At 38.5% G+C, this 25,398-nt stretch overlaps 1 protein-coding gene across 1 annotated transcript in view; it reads right to left on the bottom strand.

Moving 5' to 3' along the window:
- The window catches only part of TRPM3 (transient receptor potential cation channel subfamily M member 3), a 441,698-nt gene that overhangs the window by 204,247 nt on the left and 212,053 nt on the right, over positions 1 to 25,398 (bottom strand). The window contains exons 3-5 of the mRNA XM_081103884.1: positions 24,805 to 25,009; positions 13,215 to 13,428; positions 9,735 to 9,859 (exon numbers count right to left, since the gene is read on the bottom strand). Of these exons, the coding sequence (XP_080960010.1) occupies positions 9,735 to 9,859; positions 13,215 to 13,428; positions 24,805 to 25,009 (544 nt within the window). The remainder of the gene's footprint in view (positions 1 to 9,734; positions 9,860 to 13,214; positions 13,429 to 24,804; positions 25,010 to 25,398) is intronic.

Here is a 25,398-nt window from a genome sequence, read left to right on the forward strand (position 1 = left end):
TTCTTCATTACAAACATCCGAACAGTCTATTTTTGTTTGAGATTCAATTTGCATATCTACAAAAGAGTTACTGCCTTTCTTGTTACGTATTTCAAATAGAGAAAAATAATGCCTTTGCATTACATAAAATACAAATGAATTTTTATCTCTGACAAAATATTGGAGGTAATACATCAACTTTTAAGAGCTCATAAAAAGAGGCCTTTATCAAAATGTGTGTATGTGTGTGTGTGTGCATGTACATGCACATCTACACATGCATGGTAAGAACAATCTTGACATGTTCATGACTTACAGATATATTAGATTACTCTACTGTGTTCCACAGCCAGTGTTTCCTGAGAGAGTCAAGCCCTAATGACCTACAGCACCCATTGTATGGAATGGATCACCTTCTCTCCTAAGAATAAAGGATGATCCAAGTTAGGTACCACTGTTGAGAGAACTGAGAAGAGAGTCACTCGAATAATTTTTTGTGTTTTATAGTTCAGATGAGGAATAGGGGTTGAGATAGGCTGATTAATGTCTGAAAGGCCTACATGTCAATTGATCTTTTATAATTGGTGAATATACTAGTATCTAGATCCAGAAGGGAAATTTGGTTAGAAATGGAATTTCAACACTTAGTAGTCTTCGGGTATTATGAGCCAGAATGCCTTTATGCAATGACATTTTGCCTTTCTTTCTTGTACCTCAAGAGTAGATGAGAGACTTCTTCACTCATTAATCCATTGCACAGATTGGTAAAATTTTGGTTCCAAGGCCTATATACCTTGACTCTGAAACAAAGAGGCAATGAAGTAGGAGCAGTTTAAGGGGGTAACAGAGGCGAAGATCCCTTATATAAGGCATCTGTAAGGTCACTGTCATTGCCAGGAAGGGACTGATCCAGAGACACTATAGAAAAATGAAACGTCCTTCGTGTGCTGGTGCCAGAGTGCTGCATTTATTTTCTCCAAATGGGCTTAAATCAATCACTTGGGAGCTGATCACCTGGGGGTTGATCTAAGACATGCTTGAGTTTTCCTAGCTACTTTCATGAATGTTCTGGTCGAACCCAGGAGTACATAATGGGAAGTCATATGGGGGTTCTAATTCCAGGTCCTCTTGTTACTAATTTGTGACTTTTAACAAGTCTTTTAATTCATTCATTTACTCATTAAGAGTGTCTTGATAAAATGAATGTGGTAAGTATGAGTCTGCCAGCTTGAGGAGAGACCTATAATCTCACATCTAGGTAATATCTCACAATAAATATTAAAAATGTATTTAGTGAAAGAAACTTTTTGGATGGTAGCTTTCTCATCCGTAAAGTAGATGACCTGACTATAATTTCTAAAGGCTTTCTAGCTCTAAAATTGAGTCTGAACACTCTGTGTTGAAGAGTACAATTGTGTTTTCCCCCACAAGTTAGTGCAGAACAATGACCCTCTATGCGTGCTGGCTACAAAAAAAAAAAAGAAAAAAAAAAGTAGTGTGCTCATGTCTTTGGATCTCTTCTATTTTGTGGTGCTTTCTACAATGAAAGGGCAGTGACTCCTTTCTTGAACAAAATTGAACTGAATTGAATCAGGTTTTTGAGTCATCAATCATAGGTCTTCTGCAATTCTAGGTCTTATTACTTGGTGAGGTGTGCATGAGCATTACCCAGGCAAGTAGCAGGGTAGGGGGTGGTGGTGTTCACAGAGTCATTCCTTCCCTCCCAATAGCACTATGATTTTAATTAAGGCAAGAAGAAAGTTAGCACTCGCTGACCACACTCTGCCAGGCACTGAGTTAGGCACTTTCACTCGGCTTAATGCATTTCATGCTTATTTTTTAGGTGAAACTATAGAGGCTCAGAGAAGTGAAGTGTCTTGGCCAAATTTGCCCCACTAGCATTCTTTCCTCAAAACCCCATATAAATTCCTTTACAGACCTGGAGATGTTTAGGGGGAAGACAGGGGACCCAGCCTGATTATAAATTTATGAAGGAAATTATGATTTTGGTGCTGGACATTTTTGCCAGTGGCTTAGCTGAGCATTAACATCCTTCTGACAGCTGCTCAGATTATTTCCAGATGAGTCCACTAGAAAGTATAGCATACAGAGGTCAGGACAGGCACCAGCAGGCAGCAAAACGGGGTTTGTGCTTTGAAGAGAGAGAAACAAAGGAGTGGGGAGATTCTCTTAGGATCAGGCATGTGCTTCTGGGAGAGAAGAGGAGTGGGAAGCAACCTCTGTGTCTGAGTTAAAGAAACACGGGGACTGAGAATAGAAGGAAAAGAAAGAAAGCCACTGTGTGTCCTTATAATCACAGAGAGGCCTGTGCTAGTGGGGACACTGGTTTGTTATATACTATTCAGACAGCTCAGCTGTAAGTCTGGGTATAAAGCAGGGTCATATTGAAACCCAGCTGCTGCCTCTCAGCTCAGCAATCCAAACAAGAAAGCAGCCAACCCAGGGGTCCATCTCCAAACAGGGCCCACACACTTCATCTCTGTGACTCCCACTAAAATCCCTGGGAAGAACAATGACACCTTCCTGCAGCACTCTGAAAGTGTGCTCAACTCGTGGGCTGTGAGTTGCACCATTCTCATGTCAGCCTTTCCCCCTGAATAGGCTCACTTCCCTTTGTCCTGTCCTGTGGGGACCCGTGTACCATTCAGACACAGGGCCTGCTGGCAGTGGGAAATGACCCTTGAGTTAGAAAGGGGATTATGTGCCTTAGAAATCACCATGTATCAGTGAGAAAAATTTGAAATATGTTCCAATTCTTTGAAAATCTTCCCATAGTCTAGGCTGGATTCAGTGACTCACTTATAAGAAACAGAAGAAAACAGAAGCAATGGTATGTGACTTCTAAATCTAGGTCATTAAAGGATTCCTCTTAGCTCTCTTGGATCACTTATTCTGGGGGAAGCAGCTGCCATGTTAATAAAGCGGCCTTTTGGAGAAGTTCACACGGTGAGCAACTCCTAATCAATAGCCATGCAAGGGAGTCCTCTTAGAAGAGGGTCCTGTAGCCCCAGATGACAGCCCCCACTGACGACTTGACTGTGACCTTAAGAGAGACCCCAAGCCAGAACCATCCAGATAAGCTACTCATTAATTTCTGGGGCCCACAGAAACTGTGGGACAATAAATGTTGTTTTTAAGCCATTAAGCCATCAAGTTTTGGGGTAACTTATTACACAGCGATAAATAACTGATACAGTAGTGTATTCTTATCTTCTTTGAACCTTCACAATGTGTCCTTTCCCTTCTATTCTGGATTTGCTAAGCATCATCACTTCATGACTGCTTGCCCGCTCTGGGTTCTCTATGCTACCTGGCATTTTTCCTCTGGGCTCTGAACAGTTCTGGTTCCTGTTCTCCAGTGGGGCTGCAACTGTCATCCTCCACTCTCCTCACATGTCTGACCCAAACACCATCCTTCCTCCTTTAGGAGATAATTGATAAAAATAAGTTCTAGAGAGACCCTGAGGTGAAGGAGTCCAGAGCTCAAGGGGAGATTAACCATCTGTGCCCTTGTAACTGAAAGAGAAGAAAAAAGACTCTGTATGCAAAGTATTGGTGGTAGGATATTGAAGTTTTAGCCTGGAGATTTATCATTTATCACTGAAATAATCACAACATTAATAATAAGATCAACACTTTTTTAGAGCTTAATAAATATCAGCACCCATCTAAGGACTTTTATACAGATAATCTCTTAATTCTCTTAATGATAGCAAAAAGTTGTTAGTTTTAGTATTGCTATCATTTTTCCCATTTTACTGATAGTAAAAGAAACCACAAAGAGGTTAAGTTACGTGCCCAATATTACATGACTAATAACATCTCTAGCTCTCTTTCTACCATAAGCATATAAACCAACTTAAGTTTCTCCTATCTTGATGAAAAAAAAACCCAAAAACCCTTACTTTATGGCTTCCTTCAGTTACTCGTACATATCTCCTCTCTTCACAATCAAACCTGTACAAGAGTAGTTTCTGCTTGTCATCTCTACTTTTCCTTCCTTAACCCATTAAAATGGGAGCTTGATCTTCACCGTTCTTCTAATACAGAGAGAACCAGTGATGTCAATTATGTTCATCTTAATCAACTGGATGAACACTTCCAAACCCTTATCTTCCATAGTCTCACAATTCTATTTGGCATTACCCTTCACTCCATCCTGAAACACACATTCCCCTTGGATTCCCTAACACCCTCAGGTGTTGCTCCTACCTTTAAGATCTTCTGGTCCCCTTTGTAGGCCACTTTCTTCTGCTCAGCCATAAAATGTTAGAAGAGCATCAGGATTCAAGTGTAGGCCTTCCTTTTCCTCACTCTGCATACTTAGTGGTGATCTCATCCACCAAAATGGCTCAGGTAATTGTCATCCTTATGCAGCTACCTTCCAACATGAAGTGTGTAGCCTGAATTCCTGCCTCATAGACTCACTGGCCTGCTGGATATTTTCACATGGATACCGCAAAAGAACTTTGGAATCAGCATGACTATGTCCAAATTCAACACTGTCTTCACTGAATCTGCATTCCCCATGTAAGTAAATTAGCCTAGAACCTGTGTGTGGTCCAGGTTCAGTTAGTATTGGATGCTCTGTAAGTGTAGCAGACTTGAGTGGGTCTCTTTGCCTGTGAACTTTTCCTCTCACATCTCCTGGATAAATCTTAGCTAACCTAGTAATGAAAAATCCAATCAACTCTGCATCAGGACCATTACTGTGATAAGTTTTCTGAGTTTACAATTTGAAGTCATACTCGGCTTGCCTTAGAAATTAGAAATTACTGAGTTGATAACTACACCAGAATTATCATTCAATGGTATTATTAAACTTGATTTTTCTTGGCTTGAAATATCAAAATGACATCAAAAGAACACTTTCCAATTAAATATAAGAACTCTTAGAGATTATAAAATTCTGAGAATAAATCTATAATTGAGGAAACTATAAGATGTCCTTGAATGTCAAGATAATTTGATAAGCACATAAGATGATGTGTTGGAAATCTCCCCAAACACAATTTTCATCCTCAAGTTAAAATGAAATGTATTTTTTCTTGTGATCATATCTAGATTTTTAATTTGAAATGTGTGTTGTTAATCTAGATTTGGGAAAAAACAAATGATAATGGCTTCAGAAATTGTTCCATTCCCTGAAAAAACTCCGGGAAGATTGTTTTCTAAAGGAATACAAGTCTAAAATGAGTCTTATGAAAATTAAAATACATGGGAACTTCTTTCTTGACTTTTCACTGGTGACACTTTTATAATCATCTATGCAGGTTGAGATTATCTAGGGACGAAGTGAAGGGCTCTGGCCACACTTGTTGAATCTATTTTTAATTCAACTTATAGGCATATGATATTTGCCAATTACCTTAACTAATAATAAGAACATGATATCATTAAATAACTTCTTATATCTTACTTGGCATACTACTAGTTAAATGTATGGGCTTCAGAGACAGTGGATCTTGGTTCTAATCCTTATTTAGCTGCCTTACTACGAAAAGTGATAACACAGACCTCATAAGGATAATAATCTATGCCAGCACAGAGAGCATCATCAAATAAGAGCCCAATAAACTATAATTACCATTATTATGATTATGCTCATAGAAATTTTATGAAGATAGACAGAACAGGTGTTTTTATAATCCACTTAGAAATGGAGCAATCAAATCTTGGGGAGTTTAAATGATATATCAATGTTTCATGTTCATAAAAAGTATTACATCAGTGGTTAATATGAAACAAACAAAAATAACCCAGTCTCTATTTTTGAGGAGTTATTACTTAAGGTGGGGAAGAAGACAGTTATGAGATAAATCAGAATATGACATTTGGGATAAAGTTAGTCAGAAAAGATAACTTGGTGGAAGTGAGTCTTGAGGTTAGTTTGATTGAAGTGTAGAATTTTTTGGTTGTAATAGAAGAAAGGGTTAGTAAGAGTAATATGGAGAAATCACAGAGGTGGGGTTCTGTTCAATAGCTAAACAATATACATTTTTATGTCTAATCTCAGGAAAAAAAGTATTACTATCTAATATTCATAGCAATATTCTTAAGCAAAGTCTGTTGTATTAATCTATTAATTGAGAAAAGAAATGTTTGGTTAAACAGAATAGAAGAAATTTAAATTAAAAGAACCAAGGCTAGTTCTCATTCATTTGGGTGAATCATGCATTTCTCAAAGGGAGCAGTGGTTCTCAACCTTCCTGATGCCACGACCCTTTAATACAGTTCCTCATGTTGTAGTGACCCCCAACCATAAAATTATTTTCGTTGCTACTTCATAACTGTAATTTTGCTACTGTTATGAATCATAATGTAAATATCTGATATGCAGGATGTATTTTCATTGTTCGTGACCCACAGGTTGAGAACCAGTGGTTTAGAGAAAGGCCTGTTCTCAGTCTACACTTTGCCCCCATTACCAACATAACCATCCACCTCCCACCTTGAATTGCTAAATAAGAAAATAGTTTTCTATTCATATGCCAGGTTGAAAAATGCCCTCACTATAGTCACTACAGTATGGTCAAGCTTGGAAATATGATTAGAGATAACGTTGTGTGATAAAGTTGTAAACTAGTTAAGATCTATCATAGTATTTCCCCCATAATGCTTATTTTCCTTGTAGCCTGAATTTCATCATGCCCAATTCAGCTTCATCAATATTCATTGAGCACCTACTACACTTGAGGCTCTAATTGGAGCTCTGAGACTCCAAAAATACATGCCTGTATCTTTAAAGTCTAATTTAATGTCTAGCTAAGAGCTAAGACTTGAAGGGAGGTAATGTAAATGCTTCAAGATATCTCAAAGCAGACTTGGGGCAATTTAATCTTTCTTCTTTATGTTTAGAACTAGTTTTGCCTTTAAAGTAGCATTCCAAACGGATATTCATATTCTCAGATGAATAGCAACTAGCAACTGCTGTGTCAACGGCTTCTATAAATAGCATAACTCTAGTAATACTTGAATGTCCAGCTTCTAAAAGTGCTCATTTGAGAGCCAGCTCCACAGAAATAAAATAATCTATATTTTCTGTCAGTTGGGCAATAAATCCACTGCAGTAAATATCAAGGATAAGAAATAGAGCCTTTCTTTTATTCTTATATTTTTATTTATTTCAAGTAAATTTCCTAGATTTCCCTTGACACTTATTTTGTGCCACTTCAACATTATTCTGAAATACAGACATGGACTTGACAAAAAATACCACTATCTTATGTTTTCAAATAATTGCATTTTGATAGAATTCTGAAGTGGCAAAGATTTTTAACAATACATTAGTGTTTGCCCCCTGCTACATGAGGTTTATCTTTTTGATGTTTATTACATGCAAGTTTAATTCTATAAAGTAGAAGAAAAAGGGCAGAGGCACTAAATTAAAATAGCTATGAAAATTGTTATAACTACTTAAGAAGCTTACCAGAAAACATTTCTATTTTGATGGTTTTTAGGGGGATTTTTACCATGATCATCAACATTTTATTTACATACTACTTTTTATGGCAACCTACCATTACATTCTTGTTGAATGATCATACTAGAATAGCAAAGACATATTGAAAATTCCCTCAAACTATGTCATGATATATACCAATTTTATTACAATAATTTATAGCTTGAAAAACAAGAGCCTGAGAAATTCTATGTATATTCCAATTCCCCAGTTTTTGTGAAAAACTGTACTAGCGTGGCTGAAATTCAGTGGATCTTGGTCAAAGGTTTACTGAAGAACTAAAATACAACTGTTTTTCCTGTGTTTTCTACAGCCTGCCAACTTCATTTCCTTTTCTCTATGCTCTCTCTAAGGTTCGCTTGGATGTTGGTGAGCGATGGCTTGCCTTTATTAGACTCCTGTGAGCAGGGACAATGAATGTGCACAATTTACTGTACACACAAGTGGCTTTTTCTGCCCTCTAGGCTGGTATCAAGACCATTTCTCATTGGAAAGTCAGACAATATAATTAAATCCTATTGGCACAGGCATGGGTAAATTCCTATTGGCATACAAGTAGGAAGAAATATGGTGGAAAAAAAGAATAAAAATAGCATAAGGGGAGGTAAAATCAGAGAAAATGCAGGAATGGGAGGAAAAATAAATCAGGAGTGATTCAACTCAGCAAAACCAGTAAATGCAATATAAGTACTATCTTTCTGCAATCATAGAAGATTTATAAGAGGAACAAACAGAATATTATAAGAAGGTCAGCATTCTCTGCAAATGTTTAGACAACTGAGACAATTATTTGGTTACTCTCTCTTGAATAAAGAAATAATCAGCTTCTATTTATTCCTAGGTCATTTGAATGAGAAAGTTCCAGAATGCCTCTCCCACCTAACATCAAATAATAATAACAGGTTTATGATAGAGATGCTGAAGCTGTGAATATTTAAAGATGATTTCTGAGTTATCACATTTTAAATAATTAACTCATTTGTTAATAAAACGCAATAATAAGTGCTTTTGGTATTAGGACATTGTAGCATATTCTAGTTCTTTAAGAAATATATTTGTTCTAGGTCACAATTAACCTACACTTAAGAGTCACCTTGGAATCTAACCCAGGTATACTCCATCAAAGACCAGTCTCAGACACTCTGAAAAAATCAGGAACATTATTTTTACAGTCACTTCTGACTACAAAACACTTTGGGAATTGCTGCTTGAGATATTTAATTTGTGTGTGATATAGAACAGCCAGTAAATTTCAGTTACAGGGATACTCCACTGATAAAACTAATATCTCACTCCTTATCCTACATATTCTGGATAAATTAGCATGTCTACATGTAAATTGGTAACATTGATATGGACACTTCTTATAACTTAAAATAAAAGCCTTGATGAATTTAAAGAGTATTTGCTTACTGCTTGCGTTTCATGGTATTTGATTTTTTTCTTCAAAGTATTTTGTTTGAACTTGAAAAAACTGCATATATTGTATTGCATTGAAGTAAGATGGTTTCACATTTTTGCAATACAACAGAAAAAGCAGATTAAGACCAGTTCTCAACCTCTTTGAGTTTTTTTTTCTTTTGATTTTTTGACAGACACCATTGATAAAATGATGACTCAGATAAATATAAGACCAAGTCCTCTCTGATGAATTGCTGACTGATTGGTCAGTGTGTGGCTCTGGACATTAGAATAGAAAAAAGAGGTTGGCATCCTGCTGAATTTGGTCAAGGCTTCTGAGTAGTTCCATCATGGGAAATAAAGAATCCATTATGCCCGCTCCTCACCCAGTGAAAGAAAGACCAACCAAGGCAGCCACAGCTCTATGCAAAGAATCTCCCTTTGCAGTGTTCCAGGTCTAGGTGAAGGGCACTCAAATAACAAAGAAGCTGGAGGCCTGGGGTGAGCAGAGACCTCTTGATGTGTGAGCCAATGGGTCCACGTTGTTAATGAATCTTAATGTATCCTTGCCAAGAGCACATGCAAGATCTGATGGGTGAGGAAAGAGCACTGCTTGATTCAGGCCAAGAAGGCAGTTGATAGGTCTTACTTAGGAACTTTCTTAGTAAAAAGAATTGACACTGGAATTTTCAAAGATAGATTTTGGAAAGTGAATAGTCTTTCAATAAATGATTCCTAACGTAAGTTTTATTTTTGGAGGTAGGGGCTGAGAGAGTACTGTAATGTGTATATTTTGAATTGCAATTTTATTTAACTCTTTTGATATCACCCCTATGAGAAGTTACATACAGAGGAAACTCCCAGGACTTACATCTCTTCCAATCAGGTCCTCCTGGTTTTCCACAATTCCCCAGGGGGCAATACCTATGGTACATATCTTCCCTCGAGACTTAGATGCATGGTCCTTCAAGGCATCGCCAACATGACGAATAACACCTAAGAGGAAAAAGAGAAGTATTATTCTTGCCTTTTAAAGCAATCACCTTCCATTGTTCTAAAATAAATTGTGAGGACTACTATTATTTCTCCCAAGATTAAATGTGCTGAATATACAATTTTGACACATTTCTATACAAACTGCATTGTTTATGTGAGTATGAACTTGTGCCTCTAATGCCAGATACATTTGTCAAGACTTGTATATGAACTCCAGCAATGCATTTCTTATCCCATCTTATATGAAAAAACGCATCTAACTTCTGTAAAAACATAGATATAATTCTTTAAACTTAGAAAATCTTTTTCTGGTATTATATTATAAGCATAATGATGTATTAAATATGACTAAGAACCATTTCCATGTCTGTATCCTATAAAAAGCACGATATATAACATTATATTAAATTTACACCACAGTTGTAAGAGTTAGGGTCAAATAGAATAGTGACAGCTCAGATTTTGTCAACCTTAATTTCATCTTTCAATTTATGGACACATAATGTGCAGACCCTACTTGGAAAGAAAATGTTGGCATATTCTGTGGAAAGTTCATGTTAAAAATATATAAATATACCTTTTTATCTTTATCATTCTAATAGTTTTCCTCTCCTATCACGATGGCCTTCCCCATCACTGTCGTTAAAAGTGAGAAATTCAGTTTATAAGATGGTTGGAGACCTATAACTTATCTCTTTATAAACCATCTAAAGAAGGTTCAATTAATAATCGTTTCACCTCCCTCTTCAATGGTAATTTTCATATAAGATATGAAATATATTCTCTAAGAGAAGATGTTTCCACTAACAAAAATTCCACCCATTGCTCAAGGAAATCTTCACGCCTAGTTTCATCTCTTATATCAGTGATGGCGAACCTATGACAAGCGTGTCAGAGGTGACGCGCGAACTCATTTTTTTTGGTTGATTTTTCTTTGTTAAATGGCATTTAAATATATAAAATAAATATCAAAAATATAAATCTTTGTTTTACTATGGTTGCAAATATCAAAAAATTTCTATATGTGACACGGCACCAGAGTTAAGTTAGGGTTTTTCAAAATGCTGACACGCCGAGCTCAAAAGGTTCGCCATCACTGTATATGAAAGCTGAGTTGGATTTTATTTCATCTAAGTTTGAACAGGATTTGGTTTGCATATCTTGAATAGCTCAATATGTCCCCTACCATATTCTGTCATGAATCATACTCACACACGAAGATGGCCCCTCTAAATGTGAAATTCCTTGAGGGGAAGGTTAGGGTGGGGGTCAGTATCATACTCATCTTTGTGTATTTCAGGGGCTAGCACAGAGTAAAGGCTCACAAACCATGCACTGAACTAAGCACACAAAACACACCAGGCCATTGAGTCACGGGATGGGAAATATATGTGTAAACAACTCGATTCTGAAATATTTGTAAGAGGAAACGGAAAGATCCTCCTTTAAAAAAATCAAATAACAAAATAGTGTAAATAACCACTAATCCACGTTGAGCTATTCTGGAAGTGTTGAGAAGAGTATCAATTTCACTTATTAGCTTATCTATGGATCTCCTAAGTGAGAGCACTGGTTTAAAAATATAAGGAACAAAGGGGTGACTATTCATATTAAAAATTCCCCCTTTTTACATGCAAAATTCCTTCCAGGGTAGTCCTGGACAAGAAGTCCAATGCCCTTCCATCTGCCATAATCCCACCATTATCTCTTATGTAATCTGAGTGTGTCACCTCGCAAGAGTATTGCATTGAACCTCAAGCCTGGAATGAGGCAGAAAAGAACTCTTTGGTTTATAGTATTTATGTTGTAAATTCTTTTGTTATTAGATGTGCTTCATAAAAGAAGAAAAACAAGTACTCAGGAACAAAAGATTGGTAAGAATTTTTTCAGAACCTTTAGAAATTTTGAGTTGGTCTCGATTTGAGGTACAGGTTATGTCAGGAGAGCAACAGAGTGAGTAATCCCAAGCAAATGGTGTCTACTAAGCTGTGAGTGAAAGTTGGAGCCCGAAAGCCTAAACAGTCATTGAAAGAAAATTGCTCTGTGGACATTTGATCACTACAAAATAAACAGTGAAGAGCTGACCGAGCAGGTCATTCTCAGATCATGTCAGTTACAGACTAAGCCAGGATTTCACATAACAATGAAGAGCTCGGGCAATCCTCAGAGTTCACTGCTGAATTGTGCGCATCGAGTTCCGTGCCGAATGCTCACAAATTCTAGGTACTGAGGAGAATTCTGAGTGCAGGACTCACCCAAACATCATCCAAACTATAAACAAAAGAATAAACAACACTGAGATAATCTTTTATTTAAAACTCGTTGGTCCGGGGTTATGTTAGAATGCTCCACGACCTCCAAGTTTGCCTACATCTGCAGACTTTGAGACTTGTAACAAGTTTGAATTAACTCACTGCGGCATTACTTGTGTACTTTCAATTGGCACTTCAGACTCAGGCTGGGGAAATATGTCAAAACAATTTACAGGCATCCATTCCACTCTGTTGCACATTAATTCTGCAGATAAGCACTTCAGTATAAGTGGGTTTGTAAGAATTGGTTTGACAACCTGCCTCTATCACAATGTAGAAATGTCTCTTGCAGGTTGAAAAAACTGTTTGGAATTCAGAGTGGAGTGTATCTTCTACTGATGTGGGGATTATTTAATAACATTTGAAATAACAAGCAAATAATATTCTGGGCTTTGCTGCTATACTTTATGTTTCAGATGGAAAGGGCATTTTACAAAATTAAAGCTACTTCCATCAAACTTAAAATCAATTAAAAAACAGAGGCAGAGCTTCTAATTAGAGCAAAAGTTATTCCTTAAAGGATTATTGGGTACAGCGCAGGGCATATAGTCAATAATACTATAATAAATATGTGTGTGTCAGGGGATACTAGACTTATTGGAGGATAACTTCATAAGTTATATAAATGTCTCATCACTATGCTGATCACCTGAGACTAATATAATATCAAATGTTAACTGTATTTGAAAAATATAAAAAAAATTTTAAAAAGAATTATTGGATGCTTATTTGGCAACTTGAGATATTGAAAATATCCCATGATATTACATTAGTCACATTTAAAAATTCTGTATAGTCAAGTATTAAATATCACAACCTGTTTCTCATGCGTAAGTAATTCTACTTGGTTGAGAAATAATGGTAGAGTTATCATTTAGGTGAAGGAGGGAGAGAGAATGATGACAGAAGAGAGAACCAGTGAGTATGGACACATGGGTAGGAGAAGCCGGGGGATATAAATACATTTAACCTCCGGAGAAAGTTATCTTAGTCACAGTGCTCTCGTGGCTTGTGTTGCCTTTCTCTGCCCCACTTCCAATCACCTGTGTTAACCCCGCCAGTGAATATCCACGCTCCGGTTGTCATGGCTGCTTTGATAAGACCTTTCCCAAAGACTTGCTTGAGTTTTGGCTGGAGTTCAAAGTTCTGCAGGCCCCCATGGACAGAGATGAGAAGCTTGGGAAGCTCCAACTGCCATTCCTTGGTCATCAGGTGTAAGAGGAGATCAGGTTTTGTATCGAAGGATACTCGCACATACTGGAAGAAGAACAGCCATGGGTTAGACAGGGCAGGGCTGGCTGGGGCTGCTTCTTTTTAGTGACTGCAGTGATGAATGAGATGTGGACCTACTTGAGAAAATGTCTCATATGATCTCAGATTTTTTAAAAAGGGGTACATCATCTGCTTTACCAAATGAGCCTTCGTTAGACAAAGGGAGACACTATTTTTTTAAAGGTTTTCTTGAAATTGTGAATAAGTACAAACTTTCAAATTATTTTTCTTAAATGAAGCACAGGCACAATTTTTCCTGGAATATGCTCTTTGCTCAAAGGAAATCATGTTTCTATTTACCGGCATTAACATTTGTGCAACAGTTCAAATGTTTCTAATATTTTCAATATAAGTGATCCCTTTATGCCAGCTGGACCTGGGTGTAACTGTTTCTGTGGACCCGGTTATTTCGAGAGGTTTGGAAAAGTTCTATCGTTCTACATAATGTAATGAAAATTTTAAAATAAGGTAACAACTGATTATATTTATTTAAATATATAATAACTGCATACCAAATGTTTTCTTTATCTTTCAAAGTGACAAAAGGCATGCACATTTCTCTTGCAGTATAGTTGAAAAAAATTAGAATGTAAAGCATATTACCAGATGCAACCAGAAATTAAGTTATGACAAGTAACTTATAAATGAAATGCCATAAATACATATAATGATAAATCTATGTATATAGTTATTCATATCACCATATACATAGTTACTTTTAGGTCTCAGTTTAATTGTATAAAGCCTTTCATTTCTATCTGGAAACAATGTAAATACTGGGAAAATATATTTGAAAGCCTTTTGTAATGCAGTGCTGAGCTGGCATGAAAAGAGGGAACATCCTGATTCCTAAACAGAGTGGAAGCTGGAATCTCAGGAGATAAAGAAGCACTAAGCAGGCTTTAACCCTGTCAGTTTCTCCTAAATCCCGGAAGACTTGGGTATCTGCTTTAATGGGTTTATGCAGTGTGGGTGAGACTAATCAGGGACCCCCTAAAGACCTGGGATACTTTAAAGGCCTCCAACCTCAAGAGTAAGGAAGAAAAAAGTAAGTCTGGTGTACAGAAGATCAGGAAGTCTGCCTGCTTACCTTTTTTCCTAAATAGAAAAGAAAAAGAAATTCCCCTCTGATTATTTATAAACAAAAATAGATCCTCATACAGGTTTTAGCCCACATTCACACTATCAACATGGTTTCAAAAACTCAAACAGAGTAATGTATAATAGTTCTGTTGGGCTAATGGCTCCAGCTAACTGGCAGAAACAAATGTAAATTCTCTGTGCAGGAATGTGTCATCAATCAAGACCTCAAATAATTTCCAAGGGAAAATAATAACTTCATAGTAAAATAATTACAATAAATTACACAAGGGAATAAAGCCGCATGAATGAGAACCAAAGGAAACAACAGACAGTAGAATAAGAGCCTCAAAGATATTGAAATGATCAGACACAGAGTATGAAATAGCTATATGTTAAAAAACATAAATGAGAAAATTCAATATGTGAGTAAAGAACAAGAGATGGCCCTAACCGGTTTGGCTCAGGGGATAGAGCGTCGGCCTGCGGACTGAAAGGTCTCAGGTTCGATTCCAGTCAAGGGCATGTACCTTGGTTGTGGGCACATCCCCAGTAGGAGGTGTGCAGGAGGCAGCTAATCGATGTTTCTCTCTCATCGATGTTTCTAACTCTCTATCCCTCTCCCTTCCTCTCTGTAAAAAATCAATAAAATATATTTTAAAAAAAAGAACAAGAGATGATAAGGAATGACCACATACATTTGAAAAATAATAAAAAATAGAACTTCTAAAATTAAAATATAATAATTTAAATGAAAAATAAATGGATAAATTAAACTACCGAACAGACATGCTAATGATATATCCAGAGCAATAAACCAGATGCCACCTAGAGACTAAGGAATTGAAAACAGAAGAAAAATGGAGCCCCTTGGAGGCCATACCAGAATTCTCAATAGTGATAAAAGAGATAATGGTGAATAGTTACCCCTTGAAAATATCCTGGCTGGGAATTTACCAAAATTGCAGACTTCTTTCCCCAAATCTTTTTAGATCATATTATTTTCCAACTCAAATTGTTATATCATATGTAAACTCCCATTCTGCCTGTCCTGGTCTCCCACAATTTGGCCTTACCCTACTTATTCAGAGCCATTTCCCTACTCCTTTCTGTATTTGGCTAATGTTGTTTTCCTCCTAGAAAACCCATTCCCTCCACTTTCCTCTATATAAATCATTCTAGTCTTTCAAAGACTTTCACTGACTTTTCCTGAGAATGCAAACTCATGTTGATGCTATATCACTCTCAATCAAACCCAGTCTGATATTTTATTTCTGGTTGCTGCTTGCATGTGTCAGTTTTATCTCATTGCAAGATATTTGAGGAGAGGGGCCATGTCTGACCTGACCATGACTTTTTCAGTACTGGCTATGAGGTAGTTACAAGCTTAGAAATAAAAGGGAGCTTGGGTTAGCAGTCATGGGAACTAGAAATCATCTAGTTCAATTCTTCTGCTTTACAGATGAGGATATTGAAACCTAGGGAAGGTGAGTAACAGGAACCTCAGAGCTCGTTATCTAATAACTAGAGGCCCAAAGCACGAAATCTGGGCAAGAGTAGGCCTTCCTTCCCCCGGCTGCCAGCACCGGCTTCCCTCTGGCACCCCAGACCCGGACTTCCCTCCGGCTGCCAGCAGGCACCCAGGACCCGGGTTTCATCCAGAAGGTCGTCTGGAAGGACAACCGGTCTAATTAGCATACTAGGCTTTTATTATTATAGATTAACCATTCACTAATCCATTCTGAAAGTTACCGCCACACTGGGAACTCTAGGTTGAGCTGTGCTTCTCAGACTAACATGCATGACTCACCAGGAGGACCTCGATTCAACAGGTTGGGGATGGGGCTTGAGGTTTGGCATTTCTAACTAGCTCCCCAGGGACCACAGGGGTAGCAGAGATTACAACTCCTTCCCTGACCAAAGATTTTAAGTGGTGTGTCTTCTGTCTGTCATTGGACCAAAGGAAAGAAAGGACACTCAATATTTTATATGAAATCAAAGAGAAAAATAGAGGAGATATTGGAAGAATTACTCAGGACAAGTCACGTTAAATAGGAACATGCAGTCATTATCAAGCTACTCAGCATGTCTCTAACTAGCTAATTCTTTGTTATCAGGAATAATTCTTATACAAAGGAACACATGATTGACTACATCCCACTCCTGATAAATAACAAATACTGGGTGTCCTTGGTCCTTTGGTTTTATTTGTGGTTTACTGTGCCCTTCCCTTTGAGCATGAGAGGCAACATAAGGAAAAAAGAGAAATATTTAAATAAAGCAATTTGTTACTTTTTGTTATATTATTGTTTAGCAACTCCATGAAATGGTTTTAGGTAATAAGCAAAAAAAATAAATAAATAAATTCTGAGGTGTTCTAAATTAAAGAGCAGGCTGGAGAGTGAAAGAGGTGAAACTGTTAGCCTGTTAATGGCTGCTGACCAGCTCACAAAAGCCTTCTCACACTCCTGTTTTAACCCCTTGGAATTTTGGATTAATTTCCAGGTGGGTATTTCCTGCTGTTTATTTTAGCCAGGCACCATCTAACTCCAGGAGCCTTGGCTCATCTACAGGTGATCTTTCCAGACTGCTGCCCACAGCCAATCTATAGGAGTGGACACTTCTTTGTGGGGATTCTGCTACCCCAGAGCTGGCCCTGCTTCACTGTCCCCCACCTTTGCCCATAGCTCATGTGAATTCTGTCAGACTACCTCTTTCTTTCCCCTGCCCCATACTGGAGGTGGGACAGTGGACATGCTGTCTTTCCTACCTGGCCATGCCCCTGGTGATTTAGACTCCATGCCCCAAGACCAGTCTTTTGTCTAGCATTTTTGACTCAATAAAACCTCACTTAAAACAATTTCAGTCATGGAAGTTAAAGATTTTTAGTTTAAAATGAGCATAAGAGAATAATAAAACTAAGGGATAAAATAATATTTTGTGATATCTGAAGGTTTAAATTTTAAATTATATTCTTACACCCATAAAATCAGGTTATTCAGTAAGCTCTCCAGGTGCTTGTAATATAACAGCCCACTCCTGTGCCGAATCAGCAGCTTCAAAATCACAAATGACTGTTCCCGGAGCAATTCATCAATTCCTGCTAAATGGTCAATGTGGTTTGAAATGAGGAGCTATTTCGGTTGTCAAGATAAGCAGTTTTGCCTGTCCACTTGTGAGCTCATTAATTGCTAAGGGTTCACCTTACAAATAAGAAATCCTCCTCATGCCCTAGCTAGTTTGGCTCAGTGGATAGAGCATCAGCTTGCAGACTAAAAGGTCCCAGGTTTGATTCCAGCCAAGGGCACATACCCAGGTTGCGGTCTTGATCCCCAGTGTGGGGTGTGCAGGAGGCAGCCGATTCATGATTCTCTCTCATCATTGACGTTTCTATCTCTCCCTCTCCCTTCATCTCTGAAATCATAAAAAATATATTTAAAAAAAGAAATCCTCCTCATGTGTATATTAAATTTAGTCACCTGGGCAGGACTCTGATGTAGTGACATGTGCTTCCATTTCTTGATTTCCAATTATGAGCAGCATCACACTCTAGCATCAGATAGTCGCCCTGTAAGCCATCTGGCCAATTTGAGCACCCTTTCTTGTGAATAGGGATGATCCTGACCATCTCACAGGACATGGTAAAGATTAAACTGTGCAAAATCCCTATTATAGCAGAAAAACTGATACATGCAAATTGGGTGATGGTTATAATGACTTCTGTATACAAAAGAATTCAATGACTTGCCTTTAGCTTTTAAACTAGTACGCCCTTCACAGTAGTGCTTTGTATCTCAACTCTTTAAGTTATCTGGAGTGACTAGTGCAGGTGTTTATACAAAAACTAGAGGCCCGGCCCAGTGCACAACATTTGTGCACTGAGGGGTGGGGGGTGGGGTGCGAGTGGTCCCTCAGCCCAGCCTGCGTGCTTTAGCAGTCTGGGAGCCCTTGGGGGATGTCCCACTGATGGCTTAGGCCTGCTGTCAGCCCGGCTTGTGGCTGAGCAGCGCTCCCCCTGTGGGAGCACACTGAACACCAAGGGACAGCTCCTGTGTTGAGCATCTGCCTCCTGGTGGTCAGTGCACATCATAGCAACTGGTTGTTCCGCTGTTGGGTCGATTTGCATATTACCCTTTTATTATATTGAATACCTGTCAAGAGGGAGAATGCTATAGCTCTGGGCTACCTAACCCATCCTTCAACACATGCTCTTATAGTTACCCAATTTTTAATTTCTAGAGATAAACTGAGCTCAAATAAGTTACTCATGCTGTGGTTATCTTCCCTTTTCCCTTTCATTATTAGGTCCTTGACTGACAGAAAGCCTTGCAATGAGCTGATGACAATTAGAATTGCATCTCAAGAATGCTCTGCATAAAATAGAGGTTTGCTCTAGTTGAAATCGTACTGTTTAATCTATTCTTAAGTGCTTTGGAGGCCAATGCATCTGGCATAACTTTCACAACAATACATATTTTGAGTTCCAAACCACACCTTAGAAATGAAGACTTTACAGTTGAGGCTATAAAAGAAAACTAGAGATTTTCTTTTGTGAAATGACTTCTTGAATTGTTGTTCTGCCTGGTGCTAAAGGTCTTTTTGTTTGGCAGGTGACTTCACCGCAGTTTTTATTTCTAAAGTCACTCCTATTGCTTCATTGTTAGAAATGTTCCCATTCACTCATCAAAGCAAAATTCAACTTTATTATGCCTCACTCTGCACTAAACTTGGAGATCACAGAGGTGTCACAAACAAGACAGTATTCTTTCCCCTTTATGACACCCAGGGTGGCCAAAGGCTGAAGAGTGGGGAAGCAGCCGGTACTATTTAGAACAGGCTGGGGCTGTTTAATTAAAAAATTAATCATAATCTTCCTTTGGCATTCTGAACCTGAGCTTCTGAGGAGCAATCTGGCTCTGATAATTAATCAGTCACCTCTTTAGCCCAAAATTTTTACCCACAAAACTTTACCCAGCATTTAAAATGAACACTTAAAATAAAACAAAACAATAAAAAAATCCAAAACTGCAAAACAATAAATCTGCCTACATTCTAGGAAATGGTAAATGACTAATTCTCCTCCTAACACTGCAGAAGCACCTTTAATTCTTGGAAATGAGCAACTGGTATTTGTTAGTATTGCTTACTCTGAGTAATGGAACTACTAATGCTAATATCTATTTTAACATTTTTAATGCCTTTCTTATGAGCCTGGAGTGGGAAATTTGCCCCATTTCCCTTTCTTTTAAGAGATGTGACAAGGATCATTTCATTTCCTAATTCTTTGTAGCCACATTTCAGATGAGTGCGTTTAATTAAAGCTGTGGCCAAGGAGAATATGTTGCACCAGGCTACTATGACAATTTTGCTGATAGTAGCTTTTCAAGTTTGTGGAGCCTTTTGCTTTGCAGCAGGAGTTGAATACTTATGGTGGTTTAATATATGTTAAAGCTCCCTAGAAAGAAAATATTGGGAATGTAAATGTGAGGTGTCACTGTTATTGGATTCCTAGTTTGATGACTCACAACATTTTGGAGGTGAAAATGCCATCGTAATTTATTCCATATTGTTTTTGTAATTTCTCAATGTTAGAGACTGGGTACTTCCAGGTCATGGATGCTGAAAAGCCAAAGCTAAAGGTTTCGAAATAATTATAAAACTTCACTGAGAATATGAACAGGCCACAGGGGTTTCTCTATGCTTTTTCTGCCAGAATTACTTAGTGTAAACTCTTCTAGAAGCAAGGAGATGAGAATTTTCTTTTTTAAAAATTTTTTTAAAATAAATTTGGACATAATTCCTGCCCTGAAATTCCTAGAGACACGTAAAATAACTTAAAATGGTTTTCTCAGAGGGAAGGTGAGGGTGGGTGGTAAGAGATCAAACCCATTGACACACATAGTAGGGTGGTGAAGGCCTGGACAGGGGGCAGGGGTGGGCTAGAAGGAGCCAATGGGGGGAAAGAGGAGGCATCTATAATACTTTCAGCAATAATAATAAAATAAAACTGTCTTCTATAATGTCCTTATGAAACAACAGGAACTTGAGTTCTTTTCTCTGACAGAACCTACAACCCTTTGCTTTTATTTTTTCATTGATCTTTAAAATCAGTAGTAAATTTTTGAGATGTGTAAAATCATGACGAAGTCTGCAAATAGAAATATCACTGCAAGTCACAGAGTGCATTCAGGGTCTAGAACCCATGGCTCCCAAACCTGGGCTAATTGACTTCTCAGGAGATGAGAATTTTCTAGAGGGCAGGTGGGTTCCTTGAGGAAAGTTGGTTCTTCCTTCTCTATAGGTCTATGATTGGGATCAGAAGTTTCAGTGACAAATTCTAGTTTTATTCTCAGGTTCAGAAGGCACTGTCAGTTCAATGGTCTGGAAACTACAAGATGAAAATTGGAAATCAATGGAGCAATTACACCTCCCCTCCCCCAAATACCTTACCGTGCTTATGGAAAGCTGCTTAGTTAGCCATAGTCTAGTGATTTGCTATTTTGTTTTGCAAAGTGGGATTCCTTTATTTTCGTATTTGCTGTGTGTGAGTCAATGATGATTCCCAGACCAGATTTGCATAATGCAAAGTATAGCAAATTTTTAAAAAGTCAAATTCAATCCCAAAACATTTTAAGAGTGCAAGGTTGTAGATGTCTCCCCCCACCCCCAACCTAGGGTCTCTCCCTTGGCCTTCCCTCCTCCCTGCCATCCTCTGTCCACAATGCTCAGACAATGAGGCTTTCATCTTGGCAGGCTTTCATAGTTAGAGCTTTAAGTATGAAAATGAGGCATAAGAACAGTTATCTCAATTATATGAAAACTGTAATAAGAAGCTCAACCTGATCTAATAAGCAGAGTAAATAGCAAGGGAAAACCTGAGAATTATCTGGGTGACTTGAGAGGTTTAAATACAAGCTCTTAATTAGGTTATACTTACTTTGTCCACAAGGCAGCTCAGCATTAATTAAAAGAGATGATTAGTAAGCAAATCATCAAGTGCAGCACTGCTCACTGTCTCATCAAGTGCAGCACTGCTTCCTTTTCTAAGTAACCTACAGTCTTAGCCTCAGACAAAGAAGAATCTTTGAGGAAGGACTCAATGTCCGATGGTGCTCTCTCTTGCTATTGCTCTAGAAGGCAGTTTTAAAAAGTTACCTGGAACCCACCCTTGTCAGACAACGCTGAAACCGGAGTTTTAGTATCTGCATCTTCTTGACTTTGGTGCCTCTGTTCTGACTTTTATGATGCATCTGAATAAACTGTCAGGTCCCCCAGAAGCTCAGGAGTGCCTTGTTTGGGACATGACATTTGGTAATATGTGGCTTGGTTTTGAGAAGGGAGTGAGAATCCTTCATTCACTGCCAGCTTTGACTGTCTCCTTCCTGTGTCACCATTTCTCTGCAATGTGTGAGAGAAGCTGGATTTGTTTGTTTTACTAGAACTTGTCAAGCCTGGGAATTGAGGACGGAATACTACAAAGGACTAGGAAGGGCTCAGAACATGGTTCTATTAACAGCCTAGGATGCAATTTCACCAAGAGCTCTTCCCGTTCACAGCTTCTGCGTCTAATGAAGCTCATCCAATGATAGTGATTCTCTATCTCTAGCGCAAAGTTTTCAGAATCCTTATAAAAATCTAGAAAAATAATGGCAATTAGCTTCCTTCCAAAACACAACTATAGTGTGTACCGGGCACACAGGGCGGAGAAGAAACAGAGGAGCCTGGATTTGAGAACTATCTCTGTCGTTAAATAATTGTGTGACTCTTGGGAGATAATTCAACTTAACTGGGTTCCACATAAAATAGGTAGAAAGATTTGGGATTATTTAGCATTTTTTAAGCCAGGCTGGAATAACCTGGCTAACTTAAATCAACAACAACAACAAACCGGGTGCCAGTTTCTATCCCAGACCAATGAAGGAGACTCTCTGGGGGAGACTCTTACATGGGCATCTGTAGGAGCCCCTGTGGTACACCAGAGCCTCCAGGCTGAGAGCCCCTGCACCTGATCCCTCTAGTGTCCTTGGTGCCCAGAGTTCCGTGGCATCGTGCTGTACTGCCTATGGTAACACAGGCATATAATGCTCCTGAGCAGGTATGGTTTTCATAATTTTAATAACAATGAAAATAATTTCAATAATGATTCACTTTCTTCTAATTATATCTTCCACCAACCTCCAGCAGGCTCTGCCTCACCTTGTGTCCAGACCACATGGGCATTTTAAAGACCCAAGGACTTCATCTTGGGTTGTTTTAAAGGGAACAGTTACTGTTACACCTTATTTAAAAAAATTAATGAAGGGCAACGTTAATCTGCCCTCTAGAATTTTTGACCACTTTGCTAAAAATCATTTCAACTTTCAAATATTTTGTCAGGAGTAGGTGACCAAAGACATATTGTTAGTTGACCTGCTTCACTTAAATCCTGGCCAATAATTTACCACAGCTTCCCATCTAAAGGCTGGCACTCTTTCACAGACAGTAGTTGCTGATTTTCCCTTTGTCCGAACGGCAACCTTGTTTGTTGAAGAGGACGAGAAATAAAATTGGTGCAAAACAACCATCCTGACTGACGAAACAAGACATACGATATTTGGAACAACTCAACCGCTTTGTCTAGACAGGAGAATCAAAATACTTCAAGGGCAAATATTCAAAGTGGACAAAATGTGCATTGTGTCTGGTGAATCGCGTGGGTTCCCACTTGTTAAACATAAATCAGTTTCCAAAACATGTCCTGGTCACTGGAGCCATCATGGTCATTAGCATCTCCCCAGGTGATCACTTTGGAGGGACACTCTTACTTGTGAGCTAAATAATGCTCAATTTGACAGACACTGCATTCTAACTGTGGAAATAATGACCAGAAGCTTACTTACCATGTGCCTCTGAGTTTGTGGCATGATACTGGCTGGCATCATTCAAAGACCCTATGAAGTTACTGGATGTACCACTCTATGATTATTGCCTACTAAGCCACTTCCTCTCCTGTGGTACTTTTCTTATAGGGAAAGTGCATGACTTTTAATTAATGCCTGGTTCAAGAAGACCCACATTATATTTGGTTCAATCCAGGCTGTGAATGGGGACTGTGCTGAGTTGAGGACCCTTAATGATCTTGGGTAGGTAAATGCATCCCTTAATTGGATGTGGAAGTTACCATCTCCATTTCCCCTAGTTTTGTACAGGCCTAGACTAACACTTCCTTTCTTTTGCCAGTCCTTATTGGAAGTTGCATATAGCATCTCTTTTTTCCCCAATATATTATTCAAAATTGGTTTTAATCTAATATATAGCTTAGAATTAAGTTTCTCAGGGAAAAACTGTGAGAATAGCTTATAGCTATTCTTGATGAAGAAAATATTGCAGTTGGCAGGGGGGCGGGGTGCAGATGTGAGAATGGGAGGGGAGAGGAAAAAAGACAAGAGAGGTGGCTTTGTTGCCCATTTCCAGACTGTAACTGGTGAAGCGACTTATTTTGCATTTTGCTGTAAGCTTCTCTAAGCAAAATTTTCTCCCCGAACTCAGAAGCCTCTGTGGCATGTCTGAGAACAGCCACCTCCAACTGCTCCACCCTCAGCGATCTCTCTTTCAACAGAAGCAAGCTTGTTGGAATAGAGCATTTCTAGAATTTCCAAAAACACATGGTATACTTTTCTCCTGGCAAAATCTGACAGCCAAGTAGGGAGAGGGCCACGATGAAAGCTGAAATTTAGAAGTGACAATTCTGAGAAGTAAAATGTGTTTATTCCTAAAGCTTCCTTTCCAAAGAAAAATGCTTTTCATATGGAGCGTTTCCATTGAGAACATTATTGAACACAGCTGCTTGGAGAAAAAGCACTCAGTCTGATAGAAGAGAGAAGAAAATAGTCTGACACGATCATTTCTACTTTGAATTGAGAGAAATCCTAGTTACCAATAGAACAAAATAGAAACCTAAAGGTAAGATTTTCTTTTTTTTAACCAAAGGAGTTAGAAAAACATGTCTTAACAATGAGACCCAGATAGTAACATAATAAATAGTGGATAGAGAGCTACTTATTATGAATAAAAACAACAGTCATGTGTCTGATCTCATACTAATCCTCAGAGGGAGGTTTGTTTGCCTCATTTTATAGAGAAAGAGCATAGATACTAGGACAAGGTAACTAGAGCATGTTACCCGGCCAGGAAATGACAGAATTGGGATTAGGTCTAAAGACTAAACCTCTAGCTCTTTGCCATTGCCTTGTAGGACTTGCGAGAGAATTGGGGAAAATGAATGGATGTTTTTCTGATTACCATGGCTTTATTGGAATGGCCACCTCCTTGGAACTCAATGGTCCCGAAAGCATCCGTGGGGCTGAGTTGAGTGTGCTTGCTGATGGACCACTTCTCGGACTGGATGTCATTTCGGGAGAGGCGACTCTCATTTTTCTCATTCTGAAGAACGGAGATGCTGGGAGTGAGGCCCACATGCTGGCCTATTAGACGCCCGCAGCAACACCTATAATGTAAGAGGTCAAAGTGAACCATTGTATTCGCCGCTACTGGAATACACACTTAAGGCTGGAAAATCTACAGTCTGTAGCAAGCCAGTTAGTCAATTTTCAGGTGGAATCCCATATTGTGATGGTAACAGGCACATGAGGAACTCAGGATTTACCTGAAAATATCCCTTTTCTTCTCTGCCCCCTCATTTTCCTTCAGCTGTGTAAGCTGTACCATGCCCCCTGTCCTTCTCCACCCACCCCTCTCACACCTGCCACATTGTTCAAGATTGGAATCTGTGAACAAAAGCTCTGTATATGTTTTTACTTCATATTCCTCCTGTCGATCAAATCTTGCAGGAAGGACACTGAGCAGCTCCCAGGGAAGAATCTTAATATGCACATT

Source organism: Myotis nattereri (genome assembly GCF_964212035.1).
Source record: "Myotis nattereri genome assembly, chromosome: 12".
Taxonomy (NCBI): domain Eukaryota; kingdom Metazoa; phylum Chordata; class Mammalia; order Chiroptera; family Vespertilionidae; genus Myotis; species Myotis nattereri.